This window comes from Ambystoma mexicanum, chromosome 1p, assembly GCF_040938575.1.
Source record: "Ambystoma mexicanum isolate Mex_15411 chromosome 1p, UKY_AmexF1_1, whole genome shotgun sequence".
Classification (NCBI taxonomy): domain Eukaryota; kingdom Metazoa; phylum Chordata; class Amphibia; order Caudata; family Ambystomatidae; genus Ambystoma; species Ambystoma mexicanum.
Window position 1 is genome coordinate 150,982,298 of NC_090921.1, and position 22,797 is coordinate 151,005,094.

The window sequence follows — 22,797 nt, forward strand, 5'->3', positions numbered from 1 at the left end:
CTTAGTGTAGCGAGGCATCCTTACTTTACCCCTAGTCCTAGATTGTTCACGTCCGACATTGCTGTTATGGGCCAAGACCGCTAGTAGAGTGCGATGTTTCATGCCCCGAAAGCTAAAATGCAAGCGCTTTGGCCTGTACTTTAGGCACATATTGTGGAACACCTCCAAATCTCCTGTGTGACAGAATTCTGTCAGTCCTCTCAAATCTCTTGATAGAGTTTTGTCGAAAACAATCTTCTCCATGGCTTTGTGTGTCGGTGAAGATGGAATCAACCACTTCTTCTTCCGTGCCTCCTCTGGGGACAAAGGGCCATGTTCACATTGGTGGAAATGTTCATTTGCTGTCCAGCGGTGAACGTTGGTACAGTGGTGCATCAGTGACCGCCATTTTTCAAGTAGTATTTCCACTGACCCCTCACAAGTTTTTGAGCTCCACCAAAGATGGTTGGTGATAGAATGTGACCACTGCAAAATACTTTCAAAACCTTTTTTTTTCCTGCAGCCGAGATTTTCTTATTGATTGATTTACCAAGATGCCATATGACAAATTGATGTTTAATATGTGGGAACTGCTCTCTCATTGTCTTGGCAATTGAAACGTGTCTATCCGTGGCTATGAGGTCGATGTGCATCCCCCTCGATTGTAGATGTTCCACTGATTTTATAAATCCTAGTTTCTCCATGGCCACTGACGATGTACATTGTGTTACCTGCATGACCACCGAACTCACAATTTTCTTACTATCCATGTCCTGAAAGTGGTAGGTGCAGTACTTGGCAGAAAATCCAGGGCTATCGCACTGTCCATCGCCGGCTAGCCTGAATCGTTTGACTTCGAATGTACTTGCTAGAGACAATTGTTCAATTTTCCAAGCATCACTAATGGCCGGAAACAGATAATCACGTTGGTATGTGTAGTACAGCGCTTTAGAAATGAAATGGAGTCCCACAAACTGAAAGAAAGCCTCTAACTTTCTAAAACTGGAGCCACTAAAAAGCGATGCAGCTGCACACAGTAGATTGCCTGCTGGCATTTTCCCCAGCATTGGTTGTGCAGACCATGAGAACCTATGATTTAATCTACAGGCGGCATCTATTTTGACGTTACTGCCTTTTATTTGACGAGTCACATTAATCAATGGCTTCCCACATACATTCCCTCTAATGGAACGCACACATTTCAGCATACTTATAATTTCCATCAAACAACTGTCGAATACAATGTATTTGCTCTCTTTCATTAGACTGTCATCCTGCGTCAACGTTGTTTCGGCCTTTGACGTTGTGGAGATTTCAACACATTGGAAAGTAATATCGCTGATATCAAGTTCTGATGCGTCTATGGATGCTGCGGCTGGTTCATTCACTGTCATTTCAACATCTATTACTTCAACATTGATGGGAGAACACAACAATGTCGACAGGTTTTTTGGTGGCAAATTTTTGGCGGGTGTAGATTGTGTAAATTGATCTGCAACTACTTCAGAGCTATCTTCAATACATTCAATAACATCTTCTTGTGGTGGTCCGGTCGCACTGTAGCTATGGTCCAACTTTGCTGTAGTCTCCAAACACAGTTAATTCATGTTCTGGCAATTGGACATGAGCATCTCGAGCCTGAACACGCCTCGCCTCAATTAATAGTTCCTCCATAGTGTACACGGTCTGGCAAGCCACATCTCTCATTCGCTTCACTGTCTGTGTGTGTATAGTTCTGACACCCACGGGTAACTGGAGGAGATATTGGAAAAGGGATGTTCAGTTTAAACACAAGATGGAGTGTAGTAGAATTGACTGGAAAAAAACATAAAATAGTCCCCACCACAATTTTTTTTTTAAAGTTATGAACTGTTTGTAACTAACCTTTTTTTGTTTTTTTTTTCTTTGCAACTTTTTTGTCTCGACCTTCAACATCTGCACGCTGTAGCTCCGATTCGTTTCCGCATGTCCTCCCTTCCTCTTGCGCTGCAAGGACTATATTTTCTGTATCCGCATAGACAGCACGGAATGAGGCTCCATCGTCTCCCTGAAACATAGTACTTTCATTACTATGTATCAAAATATTGTTAGCATAAAACACACGTGAGGACGAACACACAGGTACATCTCAATAGCCAAATACGATTTAAACATTGTGTGCAACAATCAAAGGACAAGTATTCGACCAGTGATGATCTATTTCGATGGAACTGTCAGTATCCATACCTCTGGCTCTGCATGGACTGCCATGAATGGTTGTATTGGAGAGGAGGCATCCGCATCTCCCTGAAACACAGTACTTGCATTAGTATGCTTTTCAATATTGGAAACACAACACACACTTGGGGTCGACGGCACAGGTACATATAAAGAGATAACCGCAAATGATGCATTGTCCAAAAGAATCAAGGAAAATCCAAATATGATCACATTTCATCGACTTATTTCAACGATTCCTTTACATCTGCATCATCTAAATGAGATGTTGTGATTGTGGTGGAAGCTCCGTCGTCTCCCTGAAACACAGCACTTGGATTAGTATGGTTTTCAATATTGGAAACATAACACACACTTGGGGTCGAACGCACAGGTACATATAAAGAGATAACCGCGAAAGATGCATTGTCCAAAAGAATCAAGGAAAATCCAAATATGATCACATTTCATCGACTTATTTCAACGATTCCTTTACATCTGCATCATCTAAATGAGATGTTGTGATTGTGGTGGAAGCTCCGTCGTCTCCCTGAAACACAGCACTTGCGTTAATAGGGAAGAAAGTATAGCAAATGGAATCACGTTATATGATCACGCATGATGGAGCTGTCATTATCCATACCTCGTGCTGCTGAAGAATATCTATGGATGTTGCAAATGTAGTGCGCACTTCCGAAAGCTGTTGCGCCGATTCGTATACTTGAATGTCAGGCTCTGCATCAAGTGCAGGGGTTGACGCTCCATCAACTGCCTGAAACATAGTACTTGCATTAGTGAGGATTACAATTGTGAAAACATAAAATACACCTGGGGTCGACAGCACAGGTACATATCAACGGCTAACCACGAATGAAACATTGTGTAGAACAATCAAACGACAAGAATTCCAGCTCTGATGATGACGTTTGATGGAGCTGTCAGTATCCATACCTCCTGCTGGTGAGGAACATCTAGAAACGTTGTAGATGTGGCGGACGCTTCAGCATCTCCCTGAAAGACAGTAGTTGCATTAGTATGGATAACACTAATTATAAATGAAAACAAACACCAGTGGACGATAACTAAGGTGTATATTAATTGGAAAGCAGTAACCAAACATTCTGTAAAATAATTACACGATAGAATAAAACTATTACTTGACATGCATAAAACAAGTCTGTAGCGGATTAGCCTAGTAAGATTACCTGATACGCGCTAGAAGTGGTTGATAACTGCGACCACGTCAAGGATGTAGAATGTTCTTGCTTCAGATTCAAGGGATAGTCAAGAAGTTGTAAAGGTCAATTAATGATTGATAATGAAATGCCAATATTAAAAATAGCCATGTAAGCCGACAGAATACTTGAAAAATGCTCAATACAGCACAGTTCCCTGTCCCCATATATATATACATTGTGTTTGTGGGTTATGAAATGGAAAAAGAATATATTGATAAATGTCATTATTCAAAAAAGTATACACTCATATCAATATCGAAATTATTACAAGGGATAGAACACCTACAATATCTATTAATCCATTCGGCTACACACTACCGCAAGGCCTAAAGCTAAATCCGGACACTTGACTCACCGGTGGCGGAATGTGAAAGAATAGAGTGGGAATAGCGTTTTCGCGCAATTTCCGTGTCGTTCGCCGTCAATTCTTCTTTGTTACCCAAGAAGTTGTGTACATGTCCAAGGAAAAGTGCCGGCTGCAGATGCGGTATCGATCACCCCTCTTGTCCTCTAAGACTTGTTGGACTCTACTTTCCAGCTCATACAGTGGATATCCGCAATGTCTGACCCATTCTCTTATTCGATCAACAGTTTTCGGGAATACATGCATTGTAGTTCCTTCAGATTTCGCATGGGTCTTCGAAGGGCAACCGCTAATCGAACAGGCAGGCATTGTTGATGAATCTGAAAAGTAAATATCGACATTATTATACAATCTTCAAGAGTAAAGATTTGATACAAAAGTAAATGAATCATACAATGATCAATGCAAGGTTTGTTTTGGTCGCAGGAACTATACTAGTTCATTATGTGCTGCTTAGTATTTGCATAAGTTGCAGAAATGTATAATTGATGTGACTGAAATCTGAACATGTGACTCGTCCCTTGGATGTTCTGTCTTGCACGAGAAGGAAACATGCTAACATTATTGACTGGACCCCCGAAGGATGCAATTCAATCACAATAGTCACAAATGAAAATAAATAGATCTATTGATAGCATAGCAATGGAAACTCAAGTCAATACCAATGAGACCAATGAACATAGCACTATTTTGTACTCTACTGGAAAATAGATAGAAATTTAAAAATCTGCGAAATATAACCAGGATACATGGCCTTACCTTGTCCAACAAACAGTTGGGTTCAGCAAGCAGAGCAGTATGTTGCGGGAGAATAGGTGGATGGCCACAGGTAGCGCACTGATGGGTATGCTCGAAGCGGTCGGTCACAGAGTTCACGGATAGCACGACGACAAGCAGATTAGCATAGATCTCAGTGGTTCCCAGGTAGCACGTTCAAGAGTTGACTTGCAAAGCACAAAGATGTTCTCATGAGACATATCGAGTGGTTTTTAAAGTATTAGAAACTGGGGTGTGTTTGTGAATGAATGACGTATGTATGTCGTGGTATTAGGGGGGCGGCCTGCCTCAGGGGAGGCCTGCCTGGAGACACGGGGTCTGAGGAGGCCATGTGACCGATGGCCCCTTGGCGTGGGACACCTTTTGAAGTGTACATGTAGTTTGGCACCTTGGCCTTTCGCGCCCCGGACAGCCCCCCATGCCAGCACTCATCCCCGGGTGTGAACCGCCTTTGATAGAGGGGGGTGGGATGGATGGCCCTGGGGCGTGCAGATAAGGCACAGGAAGACTGCTGAATGGAGACACACTTTTGTGGATTGCAGGTGGGCGGCCTGCCTCAGGGGAGGCCTGCCTGGAGACACGGGGTCTGTCGAGGCCATGTGACCGATGGCCCCTTGGCGTGGGACACCTTTTGAAGTGAACATGTAGTTTGGCACCTTGGCCGTTTGCGCCCGTCACAGCCCCCCATGCCAGCGCGCATCCACCGGCGCGAACCGCCTTTATATCAATATACAGTGTATCGCCTTTATATCAATGATAGTATATCGTTGCTTATCAATAATAAATGCCACATACCGGAGATTCTTGTGAGCACAGACCCACACTTCAACCGGTGTATTATAGTGGCCAAGACCCTAGGGCCTGTGTAATCCAATGGTAATTGTTAGTATAGATATATGTGTGACTTTTATAGAGACATAACCTACTGAAAGACTTTGAACAAGTGTTATTTAGTGCATGCATTATCGAGAATATGTTATGTTAGCTTAGATAGTGACCACCCTGCTTCACAGCAACCAGACCTTCACCCATTCGGAGCACAGATGTCTGACATCCATCCTTGAATGGAGACACACTTGATTCATTTAAAAAATCGAGACAAACGTTGTTAAAATATATGTGGTGTTTTATTTTGTATCTTATTTTCATGACACAAAAATACAAGACTTTAAAGATTATACAGGTCAGGGTGCAGCATAGCGAGAGAAAATCCCCTGTACTGACCGCTGTCACTCGGGAACGTTTCTCTAATGGCATGAACGGCACAGGCGGGTATCACTCTTCGAACGCGGTGTCCAAGCCTCCCGTGAAGCCACCATGTAAAGGAACGATAGGCCACCAGCCTGTACCACCTGTGAAAAGGAATGAAACAAACTGTTTTTAAATGACCCAGATAAGTTTAATAAACGTTTGTTGTCAATGACAATTCTTGTAACTAATGGCATTTTACACGGACAAATGTTATCTAGACAATGCACACTATTGAATGACTTACATGCGTTACAATGATATGTAGATGTCATTTTGGATATAGTAGAAGAACATGAAATAGGAGTGGCATGACAAGCAGAGTATACTTACTCGTTACTCGGATTACGAGGACGAACAGATGCTCGAAATTTGTGCATAAGCACCATCATTATTCTCAACACGGCCCGTGTGAGGCAGGCTGCCCTGAAGTCTGGCAGCTCGGTGATGCATTGCGGTCGTGGCTCGCCTTCCGAAATGTAGGCCAGGCATCCCGAGTTTTCTCGGCAGCAGCAGTTCTCGTCCTCAGTTGGCATTAGCTCGCACCGGTTGCATGTGCACCAGGTGGAGACGCCGTCCATTCGACTAGGCCCAGGCTCTTCATCTGTTGATTCGTCCTGCCAACTGCCGTCCGAATCCCCATCGTTTTCGCGTGCTTCCCTTTCCAGTAGTTCCTCCTCGGTATACTCGGGCTCGTACATGTAGGGAATTATTGTAGCCATTGTGTGTTAAACAAACTAAAATACTGTATAGCGGTGGTACTGATATCTGTTCACACGGGCTACAAGCGGCGAAGGTACCTGACCTGAGCACTGAAACGAGTCACAGAATACTCAAAGTAACACAGAGAGAGGAATGGAATCGAAAATCTGCTGCTGTGTGTTGTGAAACGGTCTGTTTATACTTAATGAGGAGAGAGGCGTCCTGCCATTTCCATGGCGACACGTCATTAGCTGAAGCGCAGCGAATGTTGACACAAGATGTGCTTTGGCGTTGGGAAATGGGCGCTACGAGTCTGCTGATGACAGGCTCAGTGGCGGGGGAATTGATTTAGTGCCGCAAAAGCAGGTCCGCCAGGGCGATCAGGGAAAAGATAGGATTATCAGAAAATGGCTGCTCCCTGGTGCTTGTTTTCGCGTGCGTTTATTGGACGAAAACTCGGGTAAGGTCCATAGGAAAGTTTTCTAAAATCGAGCCACTTAGGCTTAAAAAAACATGGCCGACCCGTTGGGACAATAAACATTTTTACTAGACCATGCCTTTAAATGTTGGAGACCCTTAAGCCTACTATTGATTCTCTGTCCCCTTTTCCTGCATATGCAGAAAAGCGTTTTTGCTCAGGAGTCGACTCCTTTTGTTACCAAATTTGTAAACAAATCACTGACAAATGGGATGGTACCTGACAGCTTAAAACACTCTATGGTCACCCCTCTGCTAAAAAAGCCAACGCTTGACTCTGAGTCACAACAGAATTCTCGCCCTATAGCAGGGCTTCCCTGGCCAGCCAAAATACTTGAAAAGGTAGTTACAGGTCAACTGCAGAAATTTGTGGAAGACTAACAGGTTTCAGACCAGGTTTTGGAACGAAACTGCCCTTCTATCTGTGCAGGATGATTTTAAAAGGCTGCAGACGAAGCAGAACTTTCCCTCTTGGTAATGTTGGACCTGTCCGCAGCCTTTGACACGCCGAACCACCACATCCTCATTGCGCGATTGCAAGAGGTAGGATCAGTATCTGATCATGCCATAGGCTGGTTTAGGTCATTTTTGACACACCGACAACAACAGGTGGAATTAGGTGAGTTTATTTCATATCTGATCAGGTTGAATTGTGGGATCCCGCAGGGATCATCCCTTTCACTGTTGTTGTTTAACCTGTACATTCACCCTCTTTTGGAGATCTTTAGACATTATAGGCTAAACTTTAATTCCTATGCAGATGACACCCAGGTTGTTATCAGGGTGATCAACTTTGTAGAGGCATTTAGTAGATTAGAACAGTCTCTGGAAGAAGTTAGCAGATGGATGTCTAAAAATCAACTACAGCTCAATGCAGCTAAAACCAAACTTATTTTGTTCGATTCAAGACAACCGTTGACCGCAGCCAAGAAATTGCCTATCCCAACTCTTTTGGGAAAGACCTTAAAATTTGTATCTAGGGTAAAGAATCTTGGCTGTACTTGGCAAAAGGATCTTAGTAGTGAAGGTCAAGTAGGAGCCAAGGTCAGGCAGTGCATTTTGCTCTGAGACTCCTACGCCAAGCTCCTCCATATATCCCCACAGAAGATCATGTGACCGTGGACGGTGCTTTGACTAGAGCGCATTTGGACTACGGTAATAGTCAGCTGTTGGGAATTCCGGGCTAATCAAATTTACAGACTACAAAAAGCACAAAACGCAGCGGTTAGGATGATCTATAAATTGGGCAGAACTGCCCATGTGTCATCCTTCCATCATGAGCTGCACTGGTTTCTGATCGAGGATCGCCTCAGATTTAAGGCTGCCTGCCTTATCTTTAAATGTGTTAATGGTATTGCCCCTCAATATTTGAGGGATCCGATTAATTCATATCAGCCTTTTAGACAGTTGTGTTCGAGTGATGCTCTTCTTCTATCTATACCCAATTCAGTGTACAAATCCCGGGGAGATAGAAGATTCTTGGTATTTGGTCCAAAATTGTGGAACTCCCTACCATTGGAGCTGAGTACCATTAGCTCACTATACCAATTCCACAGAGCATTAAAAACTTTCTTGTTTATATAGGGTTTTTCTTATATCCTGGCGATTCTACACTTGGGTCTAACTACGTTTTGTTTGAATAATGTTTTCACCTGCACCATTATACGGTTTGGTCCATTCTGTGCGCAATACAAATTCCAAAAATACAATAGGGATCCTGCACCAAATAGTATTAAGTTGCATTCTGAGAAGGGGAAAGGACCCTGAATCAGAGAGCTAGCGAGGAGGGTTTTTGCATATCCTTCTGCTTGGCCACTCCCTCCAGTCTCATCTCTTTGGGGGTCTGTGTCTGCCGGTTCATAACCCATTACAATTTCTCACTTTCATTGCTACCATAAGATATAGCCCACGTTGGAACGGCTGACCTGGCAATGATTTATATGTTTAAATTAGCAGTGACTGGTGTTCAATGCATCCACTGCTCGTTTACAAATAGGCACATTGTCACAGAAGACTGGTGCTTTTCAGACATGAGTGATACGATTGTAGAACTGTGTGTCAAAGTTTAGACAGCTCACAGAATAAAAAAGGTTTGCAAAACCTAAGTGTGATGTCTTGAATCACCATAACCTGTTTGCTACCTGTACGGGGAGGAGGAGCCACCATGCCCTGCTTCCTGCACAGGTCTCAGGGGATGATACTGGTTAACTTCACAGATTGTATTTGGTCTAGTTGTTGGCTCTTCTGGATTGATTTGTGACCACTGTGGTGTTTAAGGTGAATCCCATTCCATATAAAAGCAATGGCATGTGTCTTTCTTGCTACAGGTCCAGTTGCGAGCGCCCTCAGCAGTCGATATGGAGCCCGCCCTGTGGTTATGTTGGGTGCCTTCCTGTCCAGCCTTGGCATGTTCCTTGCTGCCTTTGCCACCAGGCTGATGCACCTCTATCTGTCTATAGGACTTCTTTCAGGTGAGGCCAGTTCCAGTGGCAATGATGTGGAAGCTGGGGAAGGAGAGGAGTGTAACGTTGCAGATGCTTACATGTCCCCATCACTATTCTAATGCACATTCATTGTATCTTAATGCATATGGCATGCACCACACTGCATATTCACAGCTTCACATTACACACAGACTGCATGTTATTTGCGTAAACAAACCTGTACACTTAGAAGGCAGGAGAAGGGGAATGCCTGTATGGACTATGCACTTCATTGAACTTTCAGACCGAAACCATGACATCCCTTCCAATTTTCAGGTCATCAGCGATCACTCGTTATCAGTCATGAGGGCATGTAAATAGCAGAGGCTCATTTAACATAAACCCTCACTGCAGATCACCTTGATCTCATTGCATGTCATCGTCATCTCAATCTCACTGTGTATCTCCTTAATCTCACTTGCCATCTACTGCATTTCAATCCACATGATATACAATGTGATATTTTATTTATATTGCGCTCATACACAGGTGTTTCAGAGCGCGACAAGGCAAGGGAGGGGAACAGGGGAGAACAAAACCGATGATCTTACTTGGCCCAGTGGCATTGAGAATGTGCAAGTGCATTGGAGAGGGAGAGGGCAAAAGTGCATGGAAGGGGGGGGGGGGAGTGTAAAGTGCAGAGCAAAGGAGAAACAGGAAAAATAATAAAATAAATAAGTAATAAAATCAGCAAAAGTGGTAGTGCAGCCAAGTGGCAAGTGCTGGGTTTAAGGCAGTAGACAGGGTGGGTCTGATAAGTGCAGGTGGGGGAAAAAGGGGGAGGATTTATGGGTACAGATACAGACCCCAGTGCAAGGGGTGGCTCGGGGGCAATGCGGTAGGGTGGCAGGGTGAGCAGGAACCTGGGACCAGAGGACAGGGGTGTCCAGATGCAGGGAGCCAAGAGAGAACAGATCAGCAGGGGAGAGGAGGGGCGAAGGCAGAAGCAAAGGGGAAGGTCTTGAGGTGCTCCCGGAACCTGAGATGGTTTTCCTCAAGTTTTAGAGTGGCAGGGAGGCTGTTCCACAGGAAGGCCCCAGCTAAAGACTGAGATCTACCCCCAGCTCGTTACTTAGAAAAATGACTGACCCTGAGGGAGTTGGAGGAAGAGGAGCAAAGAACTTGAGAGGGGACATATTTACGGAGGGATAGCTGAAGGTATTTTGGACTCAGGCCCCAGAAAGCCTTGTGGACAATGCAGAGGGTTTTAAATTTAATCCTTGCATCCACTGGGAGCCAATGGAGAGATTTCAGAGCTGGAGAGATACAATCCCAGGGCTTGAGGCCAAGGACAAGTCTTGCAGTCCTGTTCTGGATTAGTTGCAGAGGGCGGAGAGAAGAGGCAGGTAGATTTAGAAAGAGTCTGTTAACAATAGTCCAACCTAGAGAGAACCAGAGCTTGGGAGACTGAGCTTCTGGGGGAAGGAGAGGAAAGGTAGAGTGCCTCTGAGGAGGTGCAGTAGGAAGTTTGACTTTTTAGAGACCTCAGAGATGTGGGCAGAGAAGGAAAGTGTAGAATCAGAGATGACCCCGAGGTTTTTCACCTCGCAGGTGGGGGTAGGAGGAGGGCCAAGGGAGGCCGGCCAGAGAGTGAGGGGAAAAGATGGAGAAGGTGTCCCGATGAGGAGAATTTCAGTCTTACTGGCGTTCAGACAGAGATCGTTAGCGGAACACCAATCTTGAATGGCAGTAAGGCAATCAGAGATGAGAGAAGGAGAGGAGGTGGCCGAGGGCAGCCTGAAGATGAGTTGAGTATTGTCAACGTAGCACTGGAAATTTGAGCAGAAAATGGCAATGCAGTGGGCGAGAGTTGCCAAGTATAGGTTGAAAAGCCAGGGCGAGAGGTTAGATTCCCGGGGAACACCACACGTAGAGAGGGAGATAGATGATAGGAAGGACCCAAGTTTGAGCTGGGAGGGTTAATCAGAGAGGAAAGAGGTCAGCCATGCCAGAGCCTGATCAGTGATACCTAGGTTATCACGGAGACTGTTGAGCAGGATGGTATGGTTGACCGTGTCAAAGGCAGATGAGAGATCGAGTAGGATGAGGACAGAGGGAATGTTAGCATCAAGGTTGGAGTGCAGATCCTCACGGATGTTCAGGAGAGCAGTTTCCGTGCTTCTGGCAGCTCTGAAGCCAGATTGGTGGTCATGGAGACAGCCAAAAGAGTCGGAATGAAGGTTAAGCTGAGAGATGGCCAGCTTTTCCAGGAGTTTACCCAGAAGGGGAGTAATGGAAATTGGGCGATAGTTAGCCGGACAGGTAGGATCAGCTGTGGGTTTCTTGAGAAGAGGATGCACAAGGGAGTGCTTCAGAGCAGAGGGGAAGGATCCAGAGGCAAAAGAGTGGTTGCAAAAGTCAGCAAGGGCTGGAGCAAGGGTGTAAATGTGGTCCTTGGTGGTGTTAGAGGAGCAGGGATGAACCTTTGACAAGGTTTTCATAGATCAGACTTGTCTAGCAACCTCATCTGGGGGAAAATGAGGAACGGACGAGAGAGGGTTCGGGGTGTGGCTGAAGGAGGATCAGCAGGCAGAGACAGAGAGGGGTGGAGAAGGGAAGGCGAAGTGCGGGTGGACAGGATGTCCTGAGGTTTTGAGATAAAGTGAGAGGAAAGGGCATTGCAGAGAGCCTGGGAGGCAACAGGAGGGGTGGAGACTGCAGTAGGGTTGGCCAGCTCCTTGCAGATTTTAAAGAGTTCGGCCGAGTTGTTAGATGCCGCCGAGACATAGGCTTGAATGTGGACTCTCTTCTTGGTGAGGACAGAGCGTCGGTATTGCCTTTGGAGCAGGCGATGGGCCAATTTGTCAGAGGATGAACAAGATGCCCTCCATTTCCTCTCAGCCGACCTACACTTACGTTTAAGTTTGGCTAGGTCGGAGTCAAACCAGGAATTGTACTTGGTTTTGGACTTCAAGCGGATCCTCATGACAGGGGCAAGAGCATCAAGAGTATCAGAAATAGAACAGTAGAGAAGGGATAGGGCTGTGTCAGGGTGTGAGTCAGCCAGAGGAGGAGAAGGGGGAAAGAAGGTGGCAGCGAAAGCCTCAACTGACACACGCTTCATAGGTCGGATGTCCGAGAAGGTCGGTGGCAGTGTTGTGGTGGGCTTGGCTTGGGGGGAAGAGAGTGAGAGATGAGAGGAGAGGAGGCAGTGGTCACTCCAGGGGAGAGGAGTAGTCAGAGGGATAGAGAGGGGGAGGCCAGTAGAGATCAAGACATCAAGTGTGTGACCTGCAGAGGGCGTCGGGCCAGGGGGGAGGATAGAGAGAGTGAGGGAATCGCAGAGTGTTAGGGAGAATTCTCTGTTTAGGCTGAATTTCCTAACCTAGTGAGTCCCCCAGCAGCTTTGATGGATTTTTGGGGTTTATTTTTTTCTCCTGCCAAGACTGAGACTCTTTTACCCTCACTCTTGGGCATGATTTGATTGTGGTTCTTTGACTCTAGATGTGTTTAATGGGCTATGGGGTCTTTTACTCCATAGGGCTTCATGTGTTTTTGTGATGTGTGTTACACAGCACCCTCAGTGCAGTAATACAGGGGTGTCATAGTGACCCCCCAGTATAGACTCCATACCCTGGGACTGACTACTGTCTCCCAGGGCATGTAAAGTCACCATTGACTTCACTAGTCTCAAATTCTGAACAGAACCAGTACAAACCATCATACTGTGGACGTACTGGCCGGGGCAATTCGATTGCCCCGGTGTCTGTTAGTCGAGGGGGCACGTCTCCGTCCCCCCTGATCGAGTTTTGGCTGGTGGCAGTGGATACTACTTTTTATATTCGACCGCAAATATTTTCCTATGGGATTTTCCCATTGTTCGAGGCTACCAACATTAATTATTTAATTCCTATAGCCTCGAACATACCGCTGGTTTATTTATTTAATATTAATTCTCCGGTTGGTATTTTTTGCCAGAACTCGGTTCTAAAATGGCGTTTGTGTTCGCTTCTGTGACTCCAACCCAAGTTGAGCCCTTTGTTCCACTTTTTGGCGGGCTTCTCCACAGAAGCCTCCAAAAGTGGTGCCACTCTGTCTGGGTACCACAGGGGGTGTGGGAGGGGGTTTAGGCACCCTGGACTGAGTTACCTTGGTAACTCAAGTCGCACTCTTGTGTGATTGGCCCAAGTGGTGAGCCGGCCGGCTCACCACTTAGCATGTTTGATTGACAGCTAGGCTGAGTGAATGGGGGTATGCTGCATAAAAGCAGGGCTTTGGGGACTGGAACTTTAGAAGTCGCCACAGGACCTAAGAATCCAACGAGGGAGAAGCTGAGCCGGCCTGCTACGACAACACCACCGGTGGAGCCCTGCTGAACCGTCTCACCACTTTTCCCAACGACAGAGGAGATCTCCAGCCCGGAGAGTCTTCTTCCTTCGGCTGGTGGGGATAACCAGTCTGCTTCCTTTTTTCGCTTCCTGGAACATCTCGTGGCCGCCTTGCCTGTGCCAACCACCCCGGCAACCGGGATACCACGTTTTATCACTACCGCGAATCGAAGGGTAGTACCTTTAACCGGAAAACTCTGCGGCTGGTTTCTTCCTTGGCAGTGCAACGACCTTCACCTGCCTTCCACGTCGAGATCTTCTCTTCCTCTGGACGACGCCGGGACTTGCACCCGCTGCCAGGAACAACTGCCCCCGCTGGAGGATCCTTTCCACATAAGGTACCGTGTTCCGCCTGGCTTCCCTTGCAACCGACTGTACGGGGTAGATTTAGCCCCCGGCTTTCGAACCTGGGTTAGCCTGGGACACCCTGGCTAAACTTTTCTGAGCCTAACTAAAACCTTTCTGAACTCCCTGCAAGACTTTTTAAGCCTGTTGTCATTGTGTGATCTTGGGTGCATATGTGCTCTGCTCTCTCCAAGAGTGGGCCCGGCCTATGGACTTCGGCTCACAAGTAACTTTTGACTTTCCTGCCTTGCTTAAGAGTTCCTAAGTATTAGTGTGGTGTATTTTCCTACATTCTGCCTTTTTCCCTTCCTTTTTCGTTAACTTATTGGCGTGCCATCTATAGTTAGGCGCTCGCCTCTGTCTGGAAATAAGTGGTGTTAACTAAGACTTGTCTGATAAGGAATAAGGGATTGTATATATAATAATAGTAACTGTGTTGAGAGTGATTTACAATAATAGTGCTGGAGTGTTTCAATCAGTGTGTTTTTAAATAAATAATTATATACCTTGATACCAAAGCTCTGGTCAGTGTTTGCTTGTGCTATTGTGTCTGAGTGCCTATTGTGTATACTTTGCATACTGCCTAACTCTTCTTGAGGGAAGTCTGACTGCTCAGCCACAGCTACCAGGTAAATCTGGGTGGTACAGACTGCTACCAAGTGGGTTTACTGCTAACACCTGTAGTCCTAAATCTTTTGCAGTGTTCCCAAAGGGAACTGCACAGGTTTCTGCCTAACACAGAGTTCGCGAAAAAGCAATGATGAGGGACAGGGAGAATTGAGGTGGATGTTTAGGTCACCAAGGAAGAGGAGTTGAGTTTTAGAGGCCTGGAGGGAGGAGGAGAGGTCAGCCCACTCGGAGAGAAAAGAGGTGATTTGACCAGGTGGGTCGGTATATAGTAGCAACAGTAAGAGAGTGGCTAGGCGAGAGTGAGAGCCTAGGCATTCGAAAGAGGAGTAGGTCTTTGTGGGAATGACAGTGGCAGGAATTCACTCTGGAAAGATAAGTGCTACAACCCCTACGGGCCGGGTGGATCTGGGTGCGGACAGGGAGGAGGGAGGAGAGTGTCAAAGCTTGTGACAGAGCTGGCCGTGAAGCATCTCTCAGTAAGACCGAGGACATCAAGGTCAAGTTCTTCCAAGAGGTGGCAGATGTCAGAGGAATGTTTGACAGGAGAGCGGGAGTTGAGAGTGACAAGATGAAGAAGGTTGCCTGCCTTAAAGACCTTCCGTAGAGGGGTACAAATCAGAGGTACGCCCTGCGGAGGGGTGGAGGTAGCCTGAAGTGGGGCAGAGGAGGGAGTAGTGGGCAAGGTAGCCGAGGAATGAGAGGAGGGGACAGCCGGAGATGAAAGGAAGTTGATGAGGCGAGGGAACCTCCTATCGAAGAGGAGGAGATTGGCCTGAGGACCTTGGACCATGACAGTGCCATTTAGGTCGACATTGAGGATGACTCTGGAGGAGTCAAAGGAAGCCATGAGGACATCCCAGTGAGTGCCACCATTAATGGGAAAGGAGGAGACAGGACAGAGCACAGATATCATATGTGGGGTCCATAGATCCAGCGAAGGAACATCAAAGAGGATGTCGGTGAGGGTCTGTCTGGAAGAGGCGCTGGAATAGGTGTCAGCGATAGGGAGACCTGGGTTGGTGGCCAGGATATCCTTTTTAAACTTCTTTTTTCCAGACTTAGTGAGAAGGGAAGGATAGTTGATGGAGAAGCAATTGGAATAGATGGGAGAAACAGAAAGTGCCATGAGTGGGAAGAGATAAGAGGCAGAGGGAGGAGTATGCAAGTACAGCGGTATGGAACAGTCACTGGGCTAGTGGATTACAATCAATGGGAAAAGTTATATGCAGAATACACCCAAGTTTGATTTTCAATTCAAATGCAAGGCACTGCCCTAGAGGAAACGAAAGTGGGGGTTCGATGGTAAGAGAGAGTACAGAAAAGACTTCAATTAGTACATAACTGCCAGAGAAGGGAGTACAAGGGCAGTCAGGAGGAAGTAACTAACCCATGTTGAGTGAGGTAGGAGAGCCATAGTAGTCCAGTAGTCCTGGGGTTGCAACATCAGGAAGGGTTTGGGCTGTGGTAGAAGTCTCATATGGCGGCCTGTCAGCGGACAGGGAAGCTGACAGGGGCCTTAGAAGTGGGCCTTGGAGGCGGTGGGCCGGCTGAAGCCTGCCGGTCTGTCATTGGTCCTCAAGGCAAACCCCCCAACCAATCACTGCCCTGGATGCAGGCAGATGCCTCAGACAGCACTCCCATACCAGAAGCAAAGGCATGGGCGTGTTGCACATTGCCTGGATATTGCTGGAAATAATCTCAATTATGCTGCACATCTGCTGCATCTCACTGCACATCACTTGCCTTTCAATGCATGGCTCCCACACCACAAAATACCTTCATGTCAGTGCACCTCATTTGGTTTAGGATCTTCTTTACCTGCCTCTCACTGCACATCATCTAAATGATGCTAATTTTACCCCATCTGACTTCAGCCCATACTACACCAAACACGTTTATTGCACTGCATGTTGGATGTGCTACACTTCCAATGTGTGATGTGCAAGCTGTCAAAAGGGTCTTGAGTAAAATCTATTTTTGGCCCCAATAGTACTCCTATCTTCTTTCTCCTTACTTCTCACTACTGAATACACTCAAACCGATCCAGAGGTCACTTAGTGGGCTGTGTACCTGCAGCTGAAATCTGTGGAAACCTGCAGATCATGTGGTTGTTCCTGGCCATGGTAAAGCGTTACAGTTTGTTCCTTACCTTTTCATTTCTGAGATATGTAGTGAGGTAGACAGTCTCTGGTGGTGCTCTGCTAATCGTTCTCTGGTCTTCTCTCTTTTTAGGTATGGGTTGGGCCCTGGTTTTCACACCTTGCATCGGCTCTGTGGGGCGATATTTCAAGAAGAAGCGGACCATGGCCACTGGCCTGGCCTTTACTGGTGTGGGCATCTCCTCCTTTGCTTTTTCCCCTCTTTTCCAGTACCTTGTGGATGCCTATGCCTGGCGTGGCGCCCTCATCATTGTCTCTGGCATTACCTTAAACCTGGTAGTGTGTGGCGCCCTACTCAGACCACTGACCCTGAAAGAAGACCTGGGGCAGCCAGGGGAAGAAAATGATGGGTGCAGGCAGTGCTCAACCCTGTTTGGGCTTCCCCTTCTCTCGCATTGGCCCTTCATGAGATATGTCACAGCCATCACGCTCATTAATACTGGGTACTTCATCCCTTATGTGCACTTGGTAGCACATGCCCGTGTGCAGGGCTTCAATGAGTACGAGGCTGCCTTCCTCATGTCTGCGGCTGCCATAATCGATATCTGTGGACGCCTCATCTCCGGGTGGCTGGCAGACAGGGGGACATTCCAGCTTCAGCACCTACTGACGTTCTGGACAGCTCTTACTGGCTTCAGTCTGATTGTGATCCCATTGGGCCAAAACTACTACACCTTGATGGCCATCAGCTTGATATATGGATTGGGGGCTGGGGCAATGACACCTGTCGTGTTCTCGCTGGTGCCGCAGATTGTGGGTATCAGACAACTGCTGGGAGGCCTTGGACTCCTGCAGATGATTGAGAGCATTGGCGGTCTCCTGGGAGCACCTTTGTCTGGTAAATTCTGCTTTCGTTTTTCAGGATCTTTGTATATTTTGGCTGATTTCCCAGGATCTGCACACCACTTTCAATATCTGCATGCTTTGGTGTGATGTTTGGCTGTTTTTCTGTTACATGTTTGAAAATCAGTCTCTGTAAGTGTGTATTCTTCATCTGAAAATTGGTGTACCATGTCCCCCTACAATTCCATACCTCCGTTCCTCTATCTTTCATGACCCTGAGCAGTATATGCTCTGTACATCATTGTGGGCAGTGTAAACATCTTGGTGGAAGATATCTCCTGCCCCTACACACTAGGGGGTGGTCATAGATATGGACACTCCGGGAGTCACCACAAAAGTCAATGGTATCAGGTAATATTATCCCCACAAAAATATTGCCGTATATATGGTAATCGGGGACAGCCATAGGCAGTATTTTATGTGGGGATAATATTGGGGTTTTTTGGTAGCGGGAGGTGCAGAGGTGTCCCGCGCTCCTTTTAAAATAATACAGGGGTTGCAGGGGTATCCCCCGTGGGTTCCATGCCTTAATATCGCTGCAGAAATATGGCAATATTTTTGCGGGGCTATTAACACATGGAACCAAGTCAATCAACATTCAGAGCAAGTTGACCAGTCCCAAACTCATTCTTCCTAACCCCTGATTTTTGTTAATGTATTTTAACTACCAAAGTCTCTTGAAGGAAAGCTGCAATCTCTTTAACTTCCCACATTGAGATATCTACCCCAAACTGACCACTGTAAGATAGGCAACTATCCCAGTCCATCTGGAAACTTAACAAAATAGAATTGGGCCATTTTACCCAATGTCACAGATGACTTCAATAATCTCCTGACTCCAAAAGGTAGTTAAAGGTTTTTTTTAATAACAATATGCCAAAACAATGCTTTCCCCTTCTTGTTATGGTTGTCTGATGGTGCAATCTTATAGGGATCATTAACTGGTCCCTTGACCTTCTGCAGGCACCCTTCACCATAGCCCAGGCTTCCCGAAATCCCCAAAGTGGTAGCCAAGACTAGATATTTGAGAACCCCTTACTCTTGGGGGTTTCATTTGGGTTTAAGGCTTGGAAGGCCTGTTGAGACTCTGCAGTGTGCTAAGTACCAGGCAAATGATCGCAACGCCATTGAGCAGTTTCAGCTACCCTCTCGAAGTTAACAAAGAATGCGTGCTTTTGCATGATGGCCATTGGTACTCCAAGTTGCCCTTGCCTTTCGAGCTGCCCTTGCCTTTCGGATAATGCGCCAGGTAGTGCTGTCAGAGCCTCCTGGTGCTGTTGGCTTATCATCAGATGGCCTTTAACCATAATCCTCAATAGATCTATCATTGTGGTGGGTTCAGATGGTGAGTTGCTGGGGTCGAGTTATTCTTTAATTCAGACAGGGTTCCAGCATCATCATTGTCTTCTTTGTTCTTTGAACTGGCATTTAGTTATCAGGCCAATGCTACTGACCACTGCTCGTCTTAACTGTCTTGATTTCTCCCACGCCTCCCGAATCTGCTCTTCTCTACCCCAAATTGCTCTTGGATTCTCATTCCAGAATTTCATTTCTCTTTCAGTCCCGTTTGCCAATCGAGATGTCATGCGAGTCCCCAGACTTCCTTGGGTCGTCTGATCCTTTGTGCAGGTGTATCTAGGGATAGTCATAATTCCACTCCCTGCTTCTAAATTTCTTTATCAGTGGCTGCAGTTAGCCAAGAATCTCCTGCCTATGATTTATTGTCTTTTTTTTCTTGGTTGTGGGCCTTTGTGTCGGAGCCTGACCAATCCCACTACTGACTTCAAAGGATGGTTCAAGGATTTGTATGACCAATATGCCAAAACAGTGCTTCCCCTTCTTGTGATGATTATCTTATGGACCAGTCTAATGGGGATCCCAAACTGGTCTCTCGCCCTCTGATGGGTTCCTTGCACCCTAGTCTGGGCTTTCATGAAAGCCCAGGGTGGTAACCAAGACTAGATTAGTAACCCCCTACTGATTTTTCTAAGCTTCTGATCATGGCCAAGGCCAAGGCCCTTTCTGTCTGTCTCCCTCAGGGACTTATTAGGGGTATCCTATCCTTTCACAGGATTGAGTCTGTGTGGTTCAAGACTGGATTTGTGCCTCTACAGACCCTCTTTCACAATCTCATTTTAATACCTCTCTCTCATCTCCCTGATCATATCCCTCCTAGCTCTCTCCTGTATTCTACTCCCTCCTTCTCTCTTTAGCTCCTTTTGGCCTTTGTAGGTCTCCCATATCTCTTCTTACTCCTACCTTTCTTTTTCTTTATCTCTCCTTTTCTATCTCACTCCTGTTTCCTACACTCTTCTCCTACTACTCCTACTCCCGCATACACGTTCAAATCACAGCATCACTCTTTCTACTTGTTACCACACTCTCTTAAAAGTCAACACCTTACCTGCACTTGTATCCACCACTATTGACTTTTCAGAACTCTGCTCTTCCTTCTGCCCTCTACCTAGTCTCTCAATCCACCTCAGTACCTCAACTACTGTGGGTCTTTTATACCCAGGTCTTCACTACATTGGCTTCATGTCCCACATGAGGGTCCAATCTCCTTCTGTTCTTTCCCCTAGAGTTGGGTCATTGCTCTGCACAGTTTGAAAAACTCCTGTTCGCCCCACCCAACTTTCTGTCTGTGGCATTTTGGACAGTCTCTGCACTTAGGTGCGTATAGTGGCGTTATAAATGCCATATCATATCATAGGTGAGTGTGGTGTATGTTTGGTGGTGATGCGCTTTGGTGAGTCGCATATTTTTTTCTCAAGCTGTTATAGGTGCCGGAGTCTCTGCTGCTGCATCGTGTGCGGTAACTTCTACCCATAGTTTGTTGGGGTTCTCTGCTACCGCCTGGCCTTCTGGATCTTGTAGTTCTTAAACAAAACACAGAGGACTATGGCCAAAAACTATACAGCAAGTCTTTGGGTGATCGACAATGGCACCAAGGTCAGCATACAAAGCACACTTAGGAAGTACGGGGACTGGGGCCCTCCCAACACCCTCACTCCACCTCTGGGGTAGATATATGATATGATATGGCATTTGTAACGCGCCTATACACAAGTGTTTCAAGGCGCGAGTAGGATTGGCTCTGGCAAATACGCCCTTGTAGGCTGTCTACACCAGGTTGGGAGGAGTTCCTGTCTCACTGTGACAGGGCCATGGCCCTAGCACTGTCACACTAATAATTCCAACAAACAGTTACACTCACCCACAGTTTAAATCCCGAAACACATTCAAGAGAGTCTTCCTCACACTTGACAGCATGGCCTCCCACTGCCTTCAAACGCTTATTATCAGCAAACAAACCTCTATCCCAACTAAAACTCGGCAGCAGACGATGGAAAAAATCGCATCTTCCTTCGCACCTCAGTGAGTGCCATATTCGCTGTTGTGGATACATACAAGAGTAGATCAGCTCTAATAGGGCAGGGTTGTAGGTCTTCGCCACTCAATTCAATAGCTCCTTGAAAGAACTCCTCGAGATCTCGGAGTGCTGGTAGACACACTGCAGGGATGGTCTGCGGACTCTCGAGTGGGTATCTTCCCAAAGAACTGGTCAATAGCCATGTTCGTTCTCTCAGAGGGGTGCCTATCGACTATTTTTTGATTGTTTAAGGGGCTTAGGTTTAGTCAACCTAAGTTTCCGAGGGTCATCCAAACCTGGACCCTTTGCTCACTGTGCTCGAAGAGGCACAGCTCCACCTCACTGATGAGGCCCAACAAGGCTGAAACACATGTATGGGGTTGCTGTTGGCACTCTTGTTTAGAAGGGAATTGCCATAGTATTTCAGTGCTGGAATGCCCATGTGGGCAGGACAAAGACTGATATGTAAATGGATATTTCCGATCTGTGAATGGTACAGTGAGCTAAAGTGTGGCTGCGGACTCGGGAGTGGGTACCTTCCCAAAGAACTGGTCAATGGGCCATGTTCATTCTCGCAGAGGGGCGCCTATGGCCTTTTTTTTGATGGTCTGCACCAGGCCACTCACAAAAGTGCTGACACCCCAATGGCCTTCATCAGAAACAATAATATGACCCATTTGTGCTAGCATGGGGGCTTCGAGACAAGCCCAATGTAAATACATGTTCCCAGAGTCTGTGCAACCGTAACCTTTCTGCAAGTTCACTCCTGTTTGTGTATTGAAGTCAAAAAGATTGTCATTCTACAAGAAATCATCCCCTTCAATAGTCATTTACAATGCAAAGGCCATTGACTTGGTCTTTACTGTCCTGGCTTCTTATCACCCATCTCATCCATGCCTCGTTATCAAATGGTGGTGTCCCATGCATGGCCCAGGTATGCAATCATCGCCCCATTTTTAAAAACTGTTGCAGGCCCATAGATATCTACCAACGAAAGGTGTGAAATAGGCTGTCGCTGCATAACAGAAGCAGTTGATAGAATAGTTGCTGCACATCTCTCCCCCATACAGTTTCACATTAATTCCTATTCTCCCTCAATTCAGACTTCTGATGTGACAGACACCTGAACACTAACTTACTAGACATCATAGAAGAGTTGCAAATCCCTCTGTGCCTGGCATGTACACTGAACATGCTCCACCTCTCTGCATCCTTTGTACAATCTGCATCACTTGCTGCACTGCAGCAGACTGTGTGCATGTCTGTGTGCCTGTGTTCAAATGGGTCACTGCATATTGTAACAACACTCACCAAGTGAATTGTGATCCTTTTATTTTCCAAGCTAGTATCCTGTGGAAATAAAAAAGGATTGGTTGTCCCCATATCTTCTTCAGAGCATAGGTGACCCCTTTGCACAGTATTCTTAAAGCCCATAAGGTTATTTACTGCATATGCATTGATGAGACCCATACGCACCTCAAGATAGAGAAAGATACTGTGGATCAGCAACACATGAAGAACGAACAACCAACTCTGCTTAATGAGATGAAAGACAGATGCAACTCATAGGCTTGCAGAACCCAAAGTCACTGCTATTCGGGTGACTGGAAACAGTAGGCCCTCACCATGCAGAAAAAGAAAGAGCTAACCGGTGT

General features: G+C 46.4%; 1 protein-coding gene across 8 annotated transcripts in view; it reads left to right on the forward strand.

Annotated features, from left to right (window-relative positions):
- Positions 1-22,797, forward strand: part of SLC16A13 (solute carrier family 16 member 13) — a 539,336-nt gene that overhangs the window by 502,884 nt on the left and 13,655 nt on the right. For all 8 annotated transcript variants that reach the window (XM_069645507.1, XM_069645516.1, XM_069645522.1 and 5 more), the window contains 2 exons: positions 9,309-9,452; positions 17,000-17,764. In XM_069645507.1, coding sequence (XP_069501608.1) covers positions 9,309-9,452; positions 17,000-17,764 — 909 coding nt within the window. The remainder of the gene's footprint in view (positions 1-9,308; positions 9,453-16,999; positions 17,765-22,797) is intronic.